Below are 20,154 nucleotides of genomic sequence, written 5' to 3'. Positions count from 1 at the left end.
TAACCTCATGAATCCACGGTTAGTACAAACTCCTGCTGTGCAGCCAAATATCGTTAAAATCCACAGAACTTTATTTTAAACAGTAGTGGAGATCCCAAAGATCCCAAGTATGTCATTTTGAAGAGGTGTGTATAAAATGATGCACAAGATGTAAAGAAGATTTTCATTTGATGGAGGTGGTGCTGCTATAAAAAAACATCTAGTGTAGGGTTTGAATATTTCACTCAGTGTAAACATCACACAGCTTCAATGAAGCGCAGGAACAAGCCGATACAGAATGTGAGCTATATGGTATTATCAGTGTGGAAAAATTAGATTTTTAAACCTAAAACCTTAAACCCACGAGGTGAAACAGGGGGACACTGTATGTTAAAAGTGTTTAGTTAAATTTAGTTATATCAGAGATTTATATCAGAACTTGTTATACATGTTCTTTTTGAGCGGTAGGCTAAGTCTGCCACCATTATGTCTGTGATGAAGCATAGCAACAGTAACTAAGGGCGGGGCTTGGTTAGTTAAAATCACCTGTGTGGGTTTATCCCGAGTGTGCAGGGCCTTTAAACGTTTTTTCTGACGGGTGGTATCCAGCAGTGTAGTTTGAGTACAGCAGTGTGCAAACATATGCTTTCATTATCATATCCTGGAGGAATATTCTATGAAATTGTACTCGTCCAGTCATCCATGTCAGTCCTCACTATTGCTAATCAATATACTGTCAAACTAAATGTCACTCAACGTATGACTTGCAGTTAAGATAAGTTTATCCGACTGGAAATATGAACACACAGACACAATGATGTGTAAGCGTGTGTTTATGTTTCCAAAACCCTTGTAAATCCACTGTGTACACTGCCAAAGACTGTGCACGCAGTTATTTACCACACACACACACACACACACACACACACACACAGCTGCCGGCCATGTAGGCCAGCTCATAATGTGTTCCATCTCAACACGCTTCAATTGCAGTCAGTGCTGTGAGGCAGAGAGACAGAGATACAGAGAGAAAAAAAGGGATGCAGCAAAGGACAGGGAGTGAGATAAATATCAGTGGCCCTTGGTATAGATGTACAGATAGAAAGCTTAGAATACACAATAGCATCAGGGCAATCACACACACAATTGTTTTTCAAGTCACTATGTTCCAGAGGCAGTGGTTTTAATAGAGAAACATGACTGAGTCTTTAATTTAGTCTTTGCCTCTTTATACCCCCCTTCCCTCTCTTCCTTTCCTCTTCTGCCTTCCTGCCTCACTTCCCTCCACCTCTCCCTCCCTCTCTCTCTCTCCCTCTCTCTCACCCCATCTCTTTTCAGTAACGAGAGGATTAGCGGGAGACGAGCCGATGTCAGCTGAGGATGCGGGGAGAGTGGGAGGCACAGAGGAAAGGGGAGGTGAAGAGGAGAGGAGGGTGAATGAAAGGCGGTATCGAACGCTGACCTGTTTTGGGCTGATAAGCGCATGCTGCTTTGTGCTGAAGCCACTGGCTTTAATTTGTGGGCCGCAACATTTGGAATTAATTATCACACGTACTCCAGCACTGCTGCGGCTTACTGTGTACATGGCTATTACATCCACTCCAATACAAACTTTATACAGCTTATGTGCTGGAACTTACTGTTACACAGGAGTTTGCATTGCTGTTATGATAAATTTGCATAAAATAGAGCTGAACTACAATGTTAGTGTACGGTTATACAAAGAGGGATGTGGGGTATGCCGCCTATGAAGAACTGTTCAGGTTATGGGCAAAAGCAACACAAGATTTTTCTTTCAACACTAAAAGATTAAAACCAGTACAATATAGTAGCTTCAGTTGAAGTTGAGTCCTAAAGGCAGTAAGCAGGGAAATGTACTTCACTGAATCTTTCAGTATCCGACGTCAAGGTGATAGGGTTGGTGACTGTTCACATTTTAATCAATACCGGTATCGGTACCTGAAATTCCGTACCGGTATCCAACGGCACCTGTTTTACTACGTAACAAGTATGTAATCTACAGGTTTAGGACATAATAGAATAATTATGAATAAGTAGATCAGCACACTTGCCAACCTCCAGACATCATAGGCTAAATCAGGAGACCAAACCTAACCAGGGTGGCTGCATAGGCATACTAACCTAATGAAAACCTATTATTGGGAATCATCCTCATAACCGTAGTAACTCACTCTCTCTTGCTTGCACACAATGCAGGATGGACACTGACTCTTGTTTGTCCGTGCGTTCTCAGTGTCTCTTTTCGTGCAGTTAACAAAAATGTATTTCTCACTGCATGAGAAAATGGACATGTGGCGTGAGGGCCTGTGAGTTGATAGTCCTGTGGCTTAATCTAGTAGAACTCTAAGCTACCGTCAACCAAAAGTGAGAAACGCTATCTCCAACAACTCATCCAACTAACTAATTATTTACCTGAAGATGTCGACGGATGACTTAAAGTTTCATCCCACATGGAGGGGTCAACTTCAGTGCTCGCTGCAGGTTTGCTAACATTAGCTGCGGATGTTGAAGGGGACTTTGCTATCAGGCTATCAAACACGGTAGCGTTGTGTTTGACCAGGTGTCTCCTCAGGTTAGACTTGTTGCCCTGGCCAGCTTTGCATTTTGCATTACACAGGCTGTGTGCCCTGACTCACTGTGACTTGAACAAGCTGCAGGCGCTCTCTCTCTTTCTGTCTATTATCTACCTTACTCTCTCACCCACATGCGCTCTCAGATACAGAAATTTGGCACAGAGGTATTTAACATGAAATGGTACTCAATCGGTACCCTCAAAAGAACAGAGTTCGGTACTCAACCCTAGAGGTGAGATTAGCTTGCCTGCTAAACATTTTGTGAATGAGTCCGCAAAGCTTGTCAACAGGAACAGTTTAATACCTGCTGAGTTCAATAAAATCGATACCTATAAAAACGAACCTTCAACAGTGTGATATTATAGCGCAGTATTTCACTGGCCAAGAATACGGCCACATTTCCTGTATAAACCATACAGTGGTAAAACACAAGCAGTTGTTTTTACATTTCATTCTCAAGTTTCAGCTAACCTTCTCCTGGCATTAGCTTCATATAGGATGTAGGAAGGGTCCGGGTATCGATCTTCTCGTCTAACTCTCAGCAGGAAAGCAAGCACGTAACATGGTTGATGCAAACAACAAGAGAAACGGCCTAGAGAGAAGCATTTCTGTGTGGCATCTCGGTTAGAAAACATTACGTCTGTTTATGTAGAGGCAATACTGGAATGAAATGAAACATGTATCACCAAGGGCCATGGTGCCAAATCTGCTTAGTAGTTTAGTGCCACCACATTTTTGACTGTAAATCATCCATTGTGACCCATTGTGTACGCTCAGTGTTTATCCGACTGGTTTGAAAAGTTGCCTGCTTGTGTGGGACATAGAACGAGGTTTGTCAAATAATAAAAAATAAGGCTAAAGGCCATGGCACATCAAACACACATTCACCAACAAACACAGATGTTTGCTTGGTGTGCCATAGCTGTCTGCAGTATTTTTTTTTTAGAATTGTTTGTAGATCATGTTCAATCCGTGTTTGATGAAGTTTGATCCATGCTTTCAAATAGACAATTAATAAATGCGCCATGGACAGTTAGTTTCTCAGACAGCTGCCAACATTAGAATATTTCCTGTTGTTGTTCCATACCATGAGCTTAAAACTGTTTTTTTAAACCATCTGAGCCAGATGTCACACTATTATGGTCACAGGCATTGATATTCCACCCAAATGTAAAGAATTTAAAGGTCACCTCAACACGTTTGACTAACTTTATTAAAGTTTAACCCCGCTAGGCAGTTTTTCTCCGTCTACCCGTGGATTTTGAACCGTAAACAGTTCCCTGATCACATCCCCACATTCGCATTCCCAGTGGATAATTGGTGTGTGGTACGTGTTGTTTACCATCACATTGAGCCACGGTTCATACATGGTTCAGAACCACTTGTTAACCCTATACTGTACTAGCAATAGTAAATGGTGCAGGATACAGTAACCCCTATTAAAAGTAAATGTGTGGCTAGTAAGAGCAGTAGCAGCAGCAGCAGCAGCGGCTCGACTACAGTGGATTGGGAGCAGCTTTAGAGGCGGCGTGAAGCGGTTGAGTGGCTCAGCAGGCCTGTGTGTATGTAGGCCGTGTTCTGCATGTTATTTCCTTGAAGTCATCAGACCTACGCTCCCCCATCAGGGAAAGGCTCTTATGATAAGTGGCAGCCATGAAATATGCACAGCCTGTCGTAGCCGCCAGCCTCGCTTCACAGAGCCTCGCTTTGCTTCCTCGTCCCCTCCCTTCCTCCTCTCCACTGTCCCCTCTTACTACCTCTTCCTCTTTTCTCCTCGCCTCGCCTTCATTGTGGAATTGCTTCCCTCTTCTTTTCTTTCATGTTTTCCTTTCTCACTCACATTTGCTCCCATCGCTCTAATCTGTTTCTCCTTACCTCTTTTTACCTCCTTTTCTTCACTCTCCTCCAGATCCACTGTTTTTTTTGAAGCACATTGAAATGTACACAAGGAACATCATGTAAACACAACAAGCAGCCCCTAAAACATCTTTTAAATCCTTTATTTTAGGTATGCCTGTTTTTCCTGAAAAACAAAAAAAATTTGGCACATGGAAAGCATTGTGAAAAGCATTTTTTTTCTCCTTTAGCTATATTTCATTTTCACACATAGCGCACACAACAGTAGCCTGGATCATACTTTTGAAGCACTGCTGACACAGAAAACATGAATCACCCTAATATGTTAAATGTATATAAATCCTAACTAATAAAAAGGTAAAAGCATTATTCATGCAGAGTTCATTTTGCCTCTCCTTCAGCAGAAAGGAACCATACAAACAAACAAAAACACAAATCTTGGAGTTAAGACTTCTCGTCCTCTCGTCCTTTGCAATACTGACCACATGGTGTATAACTATATGAATATATAAACATTTGACACAGCTATGTATATGTTTATGTATAAGTATATATAGTAATTTGTTGCTGTTATAATACAGGAGACACTGACTGTAATAAATACCGACAATGGAGGTACGGTACAGGTAATGGATGTCGTCAAGTCATAAAAAGACAACAGTTGCATTTACTTTCAGACTCACAATTGTGGACGAAATGTGAAAGCACTAAAGTTCCTCTTCTGTGCTGACCTCACCAGCAGTTTAAAGTATGAGACCAGAGATAACAGAGATGACAGACCTTATGCAGATGTTAGTTATGACCTTCCCTAAATCAGTGAATGTTTTTCTTTCTATCCATTAACCCAATCAAAATGACTTCATGTAACAGGTCTCCGTGCCACCAAAAAGCATCGGACGATTGAAGAGCATTACGGGGGACTGTGTGAAATATTCAGACCAGTGATGAGGCAACTAAAGAGAACTGGAAATCCTCAGTGCGTGGCTTATGTCAACTTTAATTGCAGATGACATTTTTCACACTGTGTTGGAAATGTTTGATATTTAAAGCTTATGTCAAATTCTAGTCAACTGTCTAGTGGACAGCAAGTGTAGCTATCAGCCAGTTGTACATGAAGACCTACTTCCCTTCCAGTTACTTCCATACTGTAGATACTCTAAGATATCAGCTACCATCTTCATGATAATCTCCTATTTGTAGTCCTATTCATGGCCTGGTAGCATGGCAGATAACTGTTTGTTCAAGTGAATTAACTGTATGATATTGTTGCATTCTTCTTCTTCTACTGTATAGACAACTTCCTGCCACTATTAACAATAAACACCAGTGAAACCCAATGTGTCCACTTTGCAGAAAAAAACGTCCCTGATGTCCCCCTGTGATGAAGAGGAGTGTGATATGAGGAAGCACTTCAGTCACTTCCACACACTGTTAGTTAGACTCAAGTGTATTAGGTACATCTTTCTCCGTGGCTGAGATAAACCTGCCTACCAATGAGCCTTATAAACTTTTGTACGTAAATGAATTACAGTTTTAACCTGAGCCTTCTGAAGGTCCGTTCACTACCTGCCTTCTTGTCAACATTATTGCTAGCTGGGGAAAACAAAAGAACACACACACACACACACACACACACACACACACACACACACACACACACACACACACACACACACACACACACACACACACACACACACACACACACACACACACACACACACACACACACACACAGTCCTGCTTCAGGAAGCCTAGCTTTAACCTGGGTGTCCATCTTTACTGCTGCTGTAGTTAGGATGGAAATTCTTATTGCGCATGCAGATGGCTACTTGAAAAACACATCAGTGAGTAGAGCCTCAAATCCTTTCTCCAATCCTTTAATCAACTAGACCATAAAAATTAAGCTGCACCACAGAAACTTCTTCCAGGCCTTTGGACATGTTCAGGTAGTTAACCTACATGTCTAAAACAGGCCATAGACCCTAACCTGCAACACGTCCCTAGTACTGACTGGTCATGCTATCCAGGAACTACAGCGTTGGAATTTTTGCAGTGCACAGAAGGTTTAAGACTACAACAACTTATGTACAGCTTCCATCAAGACTCCACATAAGCACTCATTTTCTCTAATATCACTCTTTTTTGTTGAAATTTACTGAAACATCATATTATTCGCTAATTGCTTCAATCTCAATATCATGCATTCCCACAGGAAAACAGCTTTTTTCTTCTCTTCTTCCATCTTTTTCTCCTTTCACTTTCAGAGTATAGTACTAAGTGGATCATACCAACACTGCTTGATATGAAGGGGGGTGCAAACAGTCAGTATACAAACAAATGTTAATACAAGGCCAGGCAAGGTGCTGGGTAGGTATGGACACACATACAAAAATTTAAATGCAAATGTGCATTTTCATACACAGTACTCGTTCACGCACATATAAAACATACATATGCGCACACACATACGTTGTAAACATACAGCCAGGTATCGGAATCATGCTTTTGTAAAACACAAAGAAACTAACTGCTAGTCTCTTTCATTGCTTAAATACTAGATAACAGAAAATCAGAGAATAAGAAGTAGTATTAGCTATCTATTTAAATGACTCAAAGCCTATATAAAGACTACATTTCCTAACAGCATTTTACCATCATCATCCAAATGCTGAACAGCAAATAAGACACAGACAATCTAATATTTGTTGCTTTTTAAAGCACAATTCTGATCTTCCACTATCTCACTAGGTAAAATCATACTCCTACCATGTTTTTTTAATACATATTTTGAAATCCAAGAAAAAACAGCCACACAATGGCAGCACAGGGGTGCAGAGATAAGATGCTAAAATGCTGCTGGGAGACAAAGTCCAGGGCTATTACTGATATAGAAACTCATGCACAAGTATGTGAAGCATTCCAGTTTTAGCTAAGATAAGGATAAACATACAGACACTATTGTTATTATTATACACTGAATAAAAATCACACATTACTACAGGCCAAACTCAGAATGTGCTGGAATAGCCAAGGAATGAGTAAAAGAAAAGTTAAATCACAATTTCCACCAAAAAATGTGTCAACATGGAATGCTGAAGATATGTTATATGTGAATGATGCAGTTGTTTTGGGGGGACTTGTCAATATTCTGTGGTTAGGTTGTGCATTTACTGCATTTGTGTCAGTTAATGCATTACTATCGAGTTACTCATCAGCAAAAAAATACATATAATTTTGTCCCTCAATTGAAATTTTGTATTATGAAGGTCACCATTAATTTCTAATCCTTATTCTGTTGATGTCTGTCAAATTAAACACACACTTTGTTCACACTGTGATCAACACACATTACACCCCAAAAGCTTATGTCGAATCACACTTCCAAGCTTCTTGTTTCTCAAAAACAAAGCTGGGAAAAAGTCAGTGGCTCTTATCCTGTTCACTAGTAATATTTTGATCACATAGAAACATGTGAAAATACAGGATTTCTTTAAATTAAATCTAATCTAAAACTCCCAGTTTAAATTGTATTTTTAAAGCTGCAATATAGTGCTACATGCATTCAGGCCATTTCTTATGGCACATGGACCCTCAGAAGAGGTCATCATATCATCCAGATAGGGTTGGGTACAGTTTTGTCGTGCACGGAGCATTTAACTTCAGCGCTGCCTGCAGGTGTGCTAATGTTAACTGTGGCTGCTGAATGGGACTTTTGGGCTATCAAACACAGTAACGTGACACACTTGTGTTTGACCAGGTGTTTCCTCAGATTTGCATCAGGCCAGCTTTGCAACTTCTCACCCAAATGCATTCTCAGGTACCAAAATTTACAACCAATTGATTTAACATACTTGGTAGTACTGATGCAGTTCGGTCAGTACACTTAAAAATACCAAGTTCGGTACCCAACTCTACATCCAGGTTGCACCAGTGTGAACAACAAATGTGTGTATATTTGTTAAATGCTTACTCGGTATATCTGTGTGTCAGTTTAAGTCATGGCTTCTTGGTTCCTGTGATAGCACAAATCAGGATATTTCTGGATATTTAAAGTTGATATGTGTGTGTGTGTGTGTGTATGTGAATATTCCAGGGGTACACAGGCTTGATACTGGGTAAAATGATTATGTAAGCTATATGTTTGTGTGTGTGTGTGTGTGTGTGTGTGTGAGATTCCATGTGTCCGTGCATGAGCTGAAATCAAGCCTGCTCGGTGGCAGGGGTGGTAGCAGCTCCTGGGAACTCTGGGTTGATAAAGGAGAATCCCTGGAACTCGTCCTGGTCCAGGTTCTGAATCACTTCCTCATCGGGAGGGGTCAGCACCGGTGGGTGGCGTGTGAAAAAACGGTCAAAGTTCTCGGCATCCCGTCCACACTGTTGAGGAGGGTGGGGAGGGATGGAGTACAGGAGAGGGGGGGGATGGGGAAAGGGGAGGAGCGGGGATGGAGAGGAATGGATGGATTGGGGTGGGGTTGGGGGGGAAGGAGAGGAGAACAAAAGAAGGGGAATGGCGGGTTGAACCAGGGTGTGAGATGACATTACTTGAACATGGTTTCAAATATCAGAACAAGGTGCCAGTACTTAGGGTGTGCTTGATTTAACTCTCTGTGTGTATTGGCTAAAAGGCAATTTGTTATTACCTTCAAAGTGATACAGAAATACCACTCTCAGGAGAGGATAAATCAAGCACGCCTCAGGTTTATGCTTTCCTTTTTTTTTTTTTAATATTTGAAACATATTCAACTCCAATTTTAAACAGAACAAGGTCGCTGAAGTCTCAAACGTCCTGTGGCAGTGCACTACATTGGATAGGGGTGCAAAAGTGTAATACACGGAGCAACAACTTTTTAAAAACAAGCATTTCACTGAGAAAGCATTCTACCATGGCTGTAAGTAAAAAGCCAAAAACAATTCTGCTTGGCCTTTCATCTAGATTTTTTGGGTTGTAATGCTTGGATTTAATTGGAATTTCTAAATCGTCATACAAGAAAAGGCTCAAAGCCATGCGATGGTGTAATTGTGGGTTAATTGTATGCCACAGCTGTGGAGACCTGCTGAGATATGATAACCCAAATCAGACAACCAGCTAGTATGCAAAAGAGCGCTGGGAATAACTCGAAATCTCTTTCACATCTACTAACTGAAAATGTCGACACCTACTCTTGCTATTGATAGCGTACCTTTAGCAACAGAAGATCAACTATCAATCAATCAAAAAGTCTTGATTCTTAAATGCTTACAAAAAGTGACAGATGACTAAATTAAATCATCTCGAAGAGTATTGTGCAATTTACATTAGGTAGAATTTGTTTTCTCAAGAAACAACTTGAAAAAAAAAAAAGTCATTGTTCATTTCAGTCCACTTCATATCCTCGTTCTGACTACTGGGAACCCAGAAAGAGCTTATATACCCGAGAGATGTGCGTCCATCTAAGTACATAAAACAAGTTATTAACTGTATGCCTCACAGGGACTTTGGGCCGAGCTATTCCTTTTCCCCCCAATCTCTATCACTGCACTGAGCTTTAATTAACACAACAAGGATTCAGTGTCCTCTGACAACATCACCCAGAGGAAAACTACAAACTCATTAAATCTCTGTAACTCGGAAAACCAAATGAAATTAAGCCAGACTGTTTATAGTTTGGGGAAATATGTGAAATGAGAAATACACCAGGGTCAAATAGTATTTGCAGCTAATTACTGCATGCGTTTGTTTTAACCTGTTTGGGGAGCCAGATGGAAAGAATTTGCCAAATAGGGAGATGATAAGGGCCACAAAGTTTAGAAGTATAGCAATTCAGTACACAACCTTAACCAAGAATTGGCAACTGATGGGGTAACCATCTCTCATTTTCATATTAATACGAGGGATGTGACTAGATTTGGTTTTGATAAAATAACCCTTTACAGGAAAAAAGGTGCTTTTATCGCATATGATTTGAAAATAAGAGCCTAGCAGATTCCTGGACACAAGAAAAGTTACTGTATGATTTAAAAAGTTTGGTTTTGATATAGTTTTATTTTTATTTTTTGTTCTAAGGCTGTGAGGTTTCTGTGAACTGTAGTGCACTCCAGGACAGGTTTCATTTGAGACTGAACCCCAGAGCATGCAAATAAACAGAAACAAACATGAGAAAATGTGAACACAGAGAGAAGGACAAATAAAAATGTGAAAGGACAGATGGGTTTATGCGTGGCAGGAGTAAACAGTGAGAAGATGGATGGATGGAGTCTAGGTGGAGGATGGATAAATGGACTGACAACAGACTGCTTGATGTACAGACAGACAAACAATAATAACTTAAGGGAACAGCTATAAATGGATGTCCAAGGTGATGGCATGACCTCGTCTGTCGGATGAATCAATAAAGCAACCAGTTGGCCAATCATCACATTCAAAAGCTCATCTGATCAAACATCAAACAGACTCTTCAAAGGCATTCACAGTGTGTGAAACCACAAGCAGACCATAATCACAAACAGTTAGGAAACAAACTTCTGACCGAAGTGAGGCTGCCACTGCAACCACTGATTTTAAAAGCATCAAACATCCGTCATCGGTACAATCAGTGGCATAAAAAAAACACCATCACATACCACCCTGAGGAAAACTGATTGGAGGTGGTTTTGAGTCTGAAATATAGAAGAGCCCCTCTTCCAAACAATACACACATAGCTCAAATAACTCTGATAGCATAGCACCAAAAGAGATCAAAGAACCACCTTCAGATGCTAAACTGAACCCTAAACTTTTACGCAGGGTAAGAATGGTTCTTCAAAAAGCTGAACCTTTATTTGTTCTCAGAAGGAATAAAAGAGACATGAAAGAGAGAGGCGAAAGAAGAAGAAAGAAAAGAGAGAAGAGGAGAGCAGACAAACATATGTTAGTAGTCACATCAGAGGTAACACAGCCAGGTCCTAATGGTGACCTCTAATATCCCCACACACAGACACACAAACACAGGAGCATCCATACACACTGCAGCATTACCAATCCAGCTTAACACACACACACACACACACACACACACACACACACACACACAGACACACACACACACACACACACACACACACACACACACACACACACACACACACACACACACACACACACACACACACACACACACACACACACACACACACACCCCCAGTGGGCCAAGACAGCTGCATGAAAAGCTCAACTCAGAAAAACTCTTTAGCAGCAGCCAGGCCTAAGGCTGTGTGAGTGTGCACACATTATTTTGTGTGCGAGTCTTAGTACAAGATGACATCATTCTGACTCCAGTTATGATCAAACTAATTTTGTCGTAGAAAAAAAACAACAAAAGCACAGCAAAGAAAAACACAAAGACACAGTTGTTTCGGGTCACTGTTGCTGACACTGTATGGACGTACACTTGTTCCCTTGAGGTTTATTCTAAACTCAATCTAACCCCCACGATGAGGACGCAAACTATTTCAGCTCATGCAGAATGCGAATGCACCAAACTGGGGGCCGAGTTTGTGTTTTAGCTCAACAGCTGACACCGAAAATGTCTTCAACATCGAAAAAAAGCATCACCACCCAGCAGTCGTTCCTGCTGTCACCATCATCGCCAACGTCTTCTTCATCCGACCCACATTCATCACTGTGCCTTTATATCACCATCATCATCACATCACCACAACCCCTTGCCCTCATCACCACACATTCATCACCACCAATGCCATCATCATCATCATTTCCTGACTTACCTGTGTGCAATGTCCCATACAGAGGAGGGGGAAGAGACAAAAACATCACATTGGAAGTGAACAGATGAGTAAGATAACAGAAACAGAAGAGAGATAGACCTCGAGGGGGAAATAGAGGAAGTTAGAATGAAAGAAGGGAGCAAGATGTGTTCTGCAACCGCACCGAAACATTGTTCAAAGCAGCGTCTTTACCAGGAGTTTAACCACTAACAGGAATTAAAGCCCTGGTCTCTGCTGTGCTGGGAGAATAATTAACCCCCTGGGCCCTGTGCCACTCAGGTGAATTGCATTTTCTTATTTGGGGTCAAGCCGGGTTCAGACTTACAGCTCTGGGTTTGAATGGCGGCTGCACCTCCTTGTTCTCCAGTTTCTCCCAGTCCATGTAGCGGAAGAAGCTGTGGTCCCTGATGTCTCTCTCGCCCTCTGGGCCACAGCCCAGTCGCTTTGCTGGATGCTTCGTCATCAGCTGGACAAAAAGGCGGAAGAAGAAGAATTACTTTGTGTCTCTCCTTCCTTTCTTCCCTCAATCTAACCTTTTCTGTCTCTTTATATTCTCATTTACATCACATCCTTTCTTTCATTGCTTCCTCCTTTTCTGTACGACCTCAATCATTCCTTCACCATCTTCTCTTTCCTCCCGGCCCTGGAAACTAACATATATCCAGTGTTGGGCTAGTTACTCAAAAAACAAACAACCAATATATTACTCATTACTCTTTTAAAAAGTAATATAATGACTTTACTTATTACTTCCTGCCAACAGTAATTAGTTACACTACTAGTTCTATTACTTTTCAGCTACTCCCCACAAAATTGGTCATTGTGTATCTTCTCCCCAAAATTCCGACTTACAACGATTAAAATACAGTTTTGTTTGTTAAAATCAAAGTAATGGAATATTTCCAGCTGCTGAATGTAAGTGTTTCCATCTTCCAAACTAGTTTCCTCTTCGATTAAAAAAATGAATCCAAAGATGTGATTGGATTGTTGGATTTTAGAACAGTGACAACAAAAGTAATATTGTAACTAATTATTTTTTGGAGGAGTAACTGTACTATTATAACTGAAATGTATTAGTAATTAGTTACACTACTAGTTACTGGGAAAAGTAATATTATTACTAGTAGCAGCTCTGTGAGGCTGGGCTTAGGCACAGTGGTGCATTGAGCTAAATGCTAAAATCAGCAAACCAACTAGCTCACTTTGATCACATTTTAGTTAAGCATGTTATGTAATGTTAGTATAGCTGGAACAGATATTTGGTCATAAACCAAATAATTGGACAATACAGTTTTGATGTGATGGTACATGAAAGGTTAAGGGATCACCAAAGTTTTTGCAGATCATCCTGGAGGAGACATGAAAGTGTGTGTAACTAATTTCATGGCAATCCATCCAATCGTTGTTGAGATTCCTCAGTCTAGACCCAACCAGCCATTAAAAGTATCATGCTGCATGGCTAAAAAGTGCAATGAGCTGCTAAGTTCTCTCCTTCATAGCACCTTTGCTTATGCACAACCCCTGACCACACACAAGCTCCACTCAACTACACTTTAACACAATATTAGCAACAATTATCGAAGTTGCATGAGTTTTTTTTTAGCTAGAATAAAACATAATAATAATAGTTAGCTAACTGAGGCTAAAAGGTTTTAATTATTACCCTTTAATGTTGTATGGTGTCTTGTTTTGTCACATTTACATAAGATAAGTTGTAGGCATCATCCTAAACTACAAGGCCAAGTCTGTATCTGATCTACACTCAACAGTGTGCTGCTGCAATGCCCCAAATCTTCCCTCTGGCATCATTAAAGTTTCACGTCATTCATTCTTTTTCTTTCTCTGTGTTTCTGCCTCTGATTCCTTCTTTCATTCATATCTGTTTCTAAATAAACATTACTATTAGTATTATTTCTTCAATGTCATTTTTTTCCTTTCATTCCTTTTAACCATCGATCAATTCTACTATCTATCATCTTAGATGTCCCTCCCCGAGGACCAAATATAAGCCACCAAACCACGGCCTGCAGATAAATGAATAACTGTTGTTTTTCCCTCTTTTACCAGAGCAGTTTTTCCACAGGCGTAATTAAGCACCGTTTACGATGTCTGTCCACACAAAACCTTAAGAACAGCATCAAGGCTAGTGACGTCAGTGTGAGTGTGTGTGTGTGGGGTGTGCCCCCCTCAGGAGCAGCAGTCATAACTCATTACATTAGAACTAAAATAACATTTTCCACGGGTCAGTCAACCTTACACTGTGCACACACACACACACGCACACACACACACACATGTGTGCATATAAACAAGCTGGCTGCTCAGAGATAACTGCATGAGCACACACATACACACACGCTTGTTTGCTCATCCATCCATACTGATGCTTAAATTAACCGGCATCCTCAGATTTTTATCTTTCCACATTGCAAATATATGTCACACAGCCAACTTGCAGATTCCCCGGCACATTCCTGTACAGCTCTTCACTTCTTTTATTGAAGTATCCAGCCATATTGAACATTCTTTTTATATTTGTATATATTGGCTGCTTTTATTGTCTCTATTTTTAATTGTTATGCACCAACTTACCAAAGCAAATCCCTTGTATGTGAATACCGATTCTGATTCTGAAAGTCAATGGCTAAGTTAAGAATAACTTTTTTATGAAAGTATTTCCTCTCTTTCTTTGTATCCATTCCTCCCTCTCACTCTACCTTTAGCACCTCTCTTGCTGTCTATATTGATGTTTTTCTTTCTCTTTTTGCTGGACTATGGCTAAGAAGACTGACTGTCTGGCACACATTGTTGAAATGTGCATGCACAATGTTTTCAAGGCGACCCAGTTGGGCACACTTTAAAACCACACCTGTGCTGCTACAGTAGATTTTAATATCACTGTTACTTTATTTCACAAGAGTATAGCAACATATCTGATGACGTTTTGGGCAGACAATCCCAGCAGCTATTTCTTTTGAGGAGAGTCTAAATCTGCAGGTTTCCTCCCTGTGGTTATGCATTCATTCAGTGAGGGAGAACAGGACATTGAGTAGACCACAGAGCAGCCAGACTGAAACAGGGCACTAATTGCAGGAAATAATGGCATATATGAAAATGGCATGGTTTACTTTTTCTGGTCACCCGGCACTGAGGGGCTGCATTCACCATCTGGCAAAACTGTGTTTACCTAGTTCCAATACAATCATGGTATTTCTGTTACTTTCTGGGCATCCCACCTTTCTATTTTCATAGAATTATGTCAACATTTCAATGACGGGTGATTTAATTGTTTTCAAAATTGGTGGCAGGAAATAAAAATGGTGATATTAGTAAGTTCGTGGTTCCAAAAGAAGCTGCTTGCACCAACATACGTGGAGCTGTGAAGCTGGAGTTATTGTGTTTATGCAGATCAGGTGGTGAAGCACAATTTTAGGCCCCTTTTTGGCAGAGTGCATTTCCACATGTCCAGACAACCTCTTATGCAAAGATGTTTGTTGCTTGAATTATTACCAATAATGTCATCTGTTTGTAGAATCAATTTAGTTAGTTAAATACCTGCAGCCATTATAGAACAGAAGGAATACTGTAATTCCCTTCCAACAATGATGTGTTTCATCTGCAGTCTCTAATTTTAGGGATGTGCTTTGTGTAGTCATGCAGGGCGAAGCAGCACATATATATGGAGAATCTAACAAAATAAGTGCACATCCTCTTCTGTTTATTGTTCATGGGGTGTGTTGCAATAGCTCTGCCATGAAAACATAGTCTTGCTTCCTGCATTGCTGAAAGCAACAGGGAATAGCATTGGAAAAAGGCTGTGTGTGGGTGTGTGTGTGTGTGTGTATGCCTTCGCATGTGTAAGGACATATTTGCACAATTACTCTTTGCAGTAGAATCATGTGAAGTTGAAGACATCATGTACCTAACACTACAGCACACAGGATATTCTGTATGCAGCTTAAACGTGTGTGTGTGTGTGTGTGTGTGTGAGGCCCATTGCTGGCTATGAAATATGGATGCTGGTCAGGGTGGAAGCAGGGGAGTGGAAATGTCTCTGATCACTCCCTTTCCACACATGTACGCACACGCACACGCACATGCACACACACACACACACACACACACACACACACACACACACACAAACCACGAGCCTGCACACTGTAGGCTATTTGAACTCAGTACTTTACAGTAAGCTGGCAGGAATTAAACCCCTTCTAGTCCTGATTATACTAAAGGAAATATGCAACTTAAAGGTTCCAAATGTACGATTCTGAAACCTTTTCCTATTATTTTTATGTATTTAGCACTTTTTATCACCAATGTGTGAACAGGTTGTAACGTAACTTTAAGAATGAGACCTTGCCCGACTTTCTTGGTAGCCTGTGGAATGTTTTATTTGCATTTCTATGCAGGGATTTTCCATTTAATTCCAAGGATATGACGTTTATACAGTCTCCCTGAGTGCCTTCTGTCTCGGCTTCACTACAGTGTCAACAGTGTGCAACAGATACAACCACAGTCCAAAAGTCCAAAGTCAAAGCTAACATTTATGGAGCCATTATTGTAGAAAAACTATTTACAAATGTGCGTGGAGAGTTGTGCAACTGTATCTCAATCTGTGTGTGTGTAATCAGATTTGTAAATGTGTAAAATAATCTGTAAATATGTACTTAGATTTGTGAATGTGTACAGGAATCTGCCAATGTGTGTTTAAAAAATCTGTAAATGTGTATATAGATCTGAAAATGTACACACAAATCTGTAAATGCACAGATGAATTGTCTTCTCAGGCATCACTATGTATGTCTGCATTTACAGATTTGTCCACACATTTTCAGATCTATATACACGCTTAACACACATTGGGAGATTCCTGTACACATTCACAAAACTACATACATATTTACAGATTCTTTTACACATTTACAAATCTGATAACGCACACATGGATTAAGATACATTAGACAACTCTCCAAGCACATTTGTAAATAGTTTTTCTACAATAATGGCTCCAAAAACATATCTATTGTAATATTGTAGGCTTTAGCTGGCTAACGTTAACTTGCTTTTGTTATTTCTGTTATTTAAAAACGGCGACATTGACTCTTACAAAATTAATTTATAGCACAACATTAAACCCTGTCACCTTTGGGTGTTTTTCAAAGGACAACAGGCTAAAGTTAGCTAAAGTTCAACACAATACCAGACCGCACTGTATTCTTTGCAGAGTACTGAATAATGAACATGATCTTTTTTTTTTTTTTTTTTTCAAAATGGAAATATCTTGTAACATTTGAAGAGGAAAGCTTCATGTAGTCTTCACATGCACGAACACACACACATCTCCGCATTGAGTTAACCCAGGCAGTGCTGGCAGCGCGCAGTGGGAGCTGTGGGGGTGGAAGGAGGCGAGCTTTCATGCTCCACTGAAGATCTACTGTTGTAGCAATACAACCCAGTAATCATCACTAATACATAACACAGTGCGAACAGTGTGTGTGTGTGTGTGTGTGTTTGTCATCAATTTGCCTATGAATGCCTTTGCCTTTAAATTTAGTGGAAGGATGTATGACCAAAGTCATGCTGGCAGAGATGTGTGTATCTCAATTCAAGCTTGCACTGTATCTTGATGTCAGTATATATGCGTGTTTGTGTGTGTTTCAGTATGTAGGTTTCTTTCTTTCTTTCCTCTCTTCTTTTGTAAAAACAACCATGCTTACCTTGTTAATGAACGGAAACTGTCTTATTCATGTTAATATTTTTTTTATGCTTGTGTGTTTGTGCGTACAGTATGTGATATAAAGCAAAGGATGAGGGTGATACACTAGAGCTATAAAGCACAGCTCAGTCAGGTCTTGAATGTCAATTAAATCACTAGCAAGAGATGACCTGATGTGTGCAAAAGGACTATACGTGCATCTAAACATTACATACATCCTCCAGTGTGTGTGTGCACGTGCTTGTGTGCATGTGTGTGTTTGTCGTCATGGTCAGTGAAGCGTAGAGTTAGGTGATGAGACAGAGAGGTGGTGGTTTGATAGAGAGGACTCACTGTGTTTATAGCAGTAATCATCTCACTCTCGTGCTCTCTCTCTCTCTCTCTCTCTCTCTCTCTCTCTCACACACACACACACACACACACACACACACACACACACACACACACACACACACACACACACACACACACACACACACACACACACACAACACACACAAACACACTCCAGTCCAGTCCAGTTGGGAAGTGTCAAGGCATAATTTGGGTCTTTTCTGAAGAGGAGTTTCCACAGTCAACTGAGCACACTGCACAAGCTTAGGCTATTAGAGCAGTGCAATGTGTATGTGTGTGTTTGTGTGTGTGTGTAAGAGAGAGACAGAGAGAGAGAGAGAGAGAGAGAGAGAGAGAGAGAGAGAGAGAGAGAGAGAGAGAGAGAATTTGTGTGTCTGCATGTCTGCGTGTGTGAGAGAGATAGAGAGGATGTACAATGAAAAAAGCGAAACAGCGGCTTAACAATGAACACTGCAGAGAGAGAAGGACGGGAAAGTGGAGCGTTATGACAGAGAGAGAGAGATGCAGAGAGAGAGAGAGAGAGAGAGAGAGAGAGAGAGAGAGAGAGAGAGAGAGAGAGAGAGAGAGAGACACACAGACAAACAGGGAGAGAGAGACAGGGAGTGAAATAAAGAGAGAGATGGAAGCAGGACAGATAGTGACAGCGGACAATGTGGTTTCACTCCAAATAAATGTTCCCCCACAATGGTTTTAATTATGCAGATAATTTTGATGTTCCTCTCTGTCTCCTTCTCCTCCTCCTCCTTCCTCCATTCACCTCCTCCCTCTTCTTGTTCCTGCATCCTTCCCTCAAACAAATGTAAACCCCCCCAATTCTCTCTTCCGTGAGTGTGTGAAAGAGAGAAAGAGTGTAGAGAAGAGAGGGAGCAAGACAGAAAGAAAGAAAGAGATTTTGTGAGGAGGGAGCAAGGTTGAGCCTGTGAGACAGACAAGGACTTGTGTTGTAATGTGTTTGTGTGGGTGGGTGTGAGTGTGTGCGTGTGTGTGTGTGTGTGTGTGTGTGTGTGTACACTCACCCCTTTACAGATAGCGACAGCCTCCTTGGACATTGACTTGGGATAGGAGACGTGATGCTCCATGATGGACTGAAATAACTCATCCTCATCTTCACCGTCAAATGGAGGCTGGAGAGGAGAGGAGGAGGGAGCAGAAGCAGAGGGCAGGACAGGACAAATAGAGGATATTTAAATTGAATCATTAAAGGCTTTTTCGTCTGAACGCCTCAGAATCAAAATACCGCAGGCCTGTAAAGCTCACACATTCACATTATCCACTCCAAATGAGATATCCAGGATTTGAAAAATGTCACACCTACTCTAACAATTATTAATGCCATGAGAGAAAAACTCATCAAGGGGTATAATTTCATAGCTAACCTTTCATTAAACAACGTCAAATTTTAAAGGCTACGATCATGAGTGTTTGTTTTTTTCACATTTTTCAGTCATGAAACAAATGCTGTTGTGGGAGTCGTTTTAGTAGCATATTCACGCTGTCTCAAAAGATTGACGTAAAGGTCCAGTGTGTAGGATTTTGTGGCCTCTAGCGATGTGGTTGCAGATTGCAAATCTCTCACTTCATCCCACCCTTCCAAGCGTGAAGGAGAAACTACAGTGGTCATGAAAAATGCCCCCTATCTAGCCATTTTTTAAATGGGGGGCACAAGTGGGGCACTGACTTATGCAGGGTTAGGGTTAGCAAAAGGGAGACTTGTGAATAACCAAAGAACCCATTTCCATTCAGAAATCCTGAGGTCAGAAAATGAAAATGGCCAGGCCAGTTTTTCATCGTCAAAATTTTGCCCAATTTTGGAACGTCAGCCCCCTTCCCGAAATGCTAACATGACATAGTACCAATGGATGCGTTAGGTCATATAGTTTCATATATATAGATACCAGTATC

The 20,154-nt window shown here is 40.8% G+C and overlaps 1 protein-coding gene across 2 annotated transcripts in view; it reads right to left on the bottom strand.

Moving 5' to 3' along the window:
* Positions 1-20,154, bottom strand: part of LOC127356201 (protein kinase C beta type) — a 97,080-nt gene that overhangs the window by 7,750 nt on the left and 69,176 nt on the right. The window contains exons 15-17 of one of the 2 annotated variants that reach the window (XM_051387757.1): positions 19,269-19,376; positions 12,502-12,642; positions 4,558-8,807 (exon numbers count right to left, since the gene is read on the bottom strand). In XM_051387757.1, the coding sequence (XP_051243717.1) occupies positions 8,634-8,807; positions 12,502-12,642; positions 19,269-19,376 (423 nt within the window). In that variant the 3' untranslated portion in view covers positions 4,558-8,633. Of the gene's footprint in view, positions 1-4,557; positions 8,808-12,501; positions 12,643-19,268; positions 19,377-20,154 lie in introns of those variants that run through there. The other variant, XM_051387758.1, reaches the window with a different exon arrangement.

This window comes from Dicentrarchus labrax, unplaced genomic scaffold, assembly GCF_905237075.1.
Source record: "Dicentrarchus labrax unplaced genomic scaffold, dlabrax2021, whole genome shotgun sequence".
Taxonomy (NCBI): domain Eukaryota; kingdom Metazoa; phylum Chordata; class Actinopteri; family Moronidae; genus Dicentrarchus; species Dicentrarchus labrax.
This window is presented reverse-complemented; position numbering and strand designations above follow the sequence as displayed.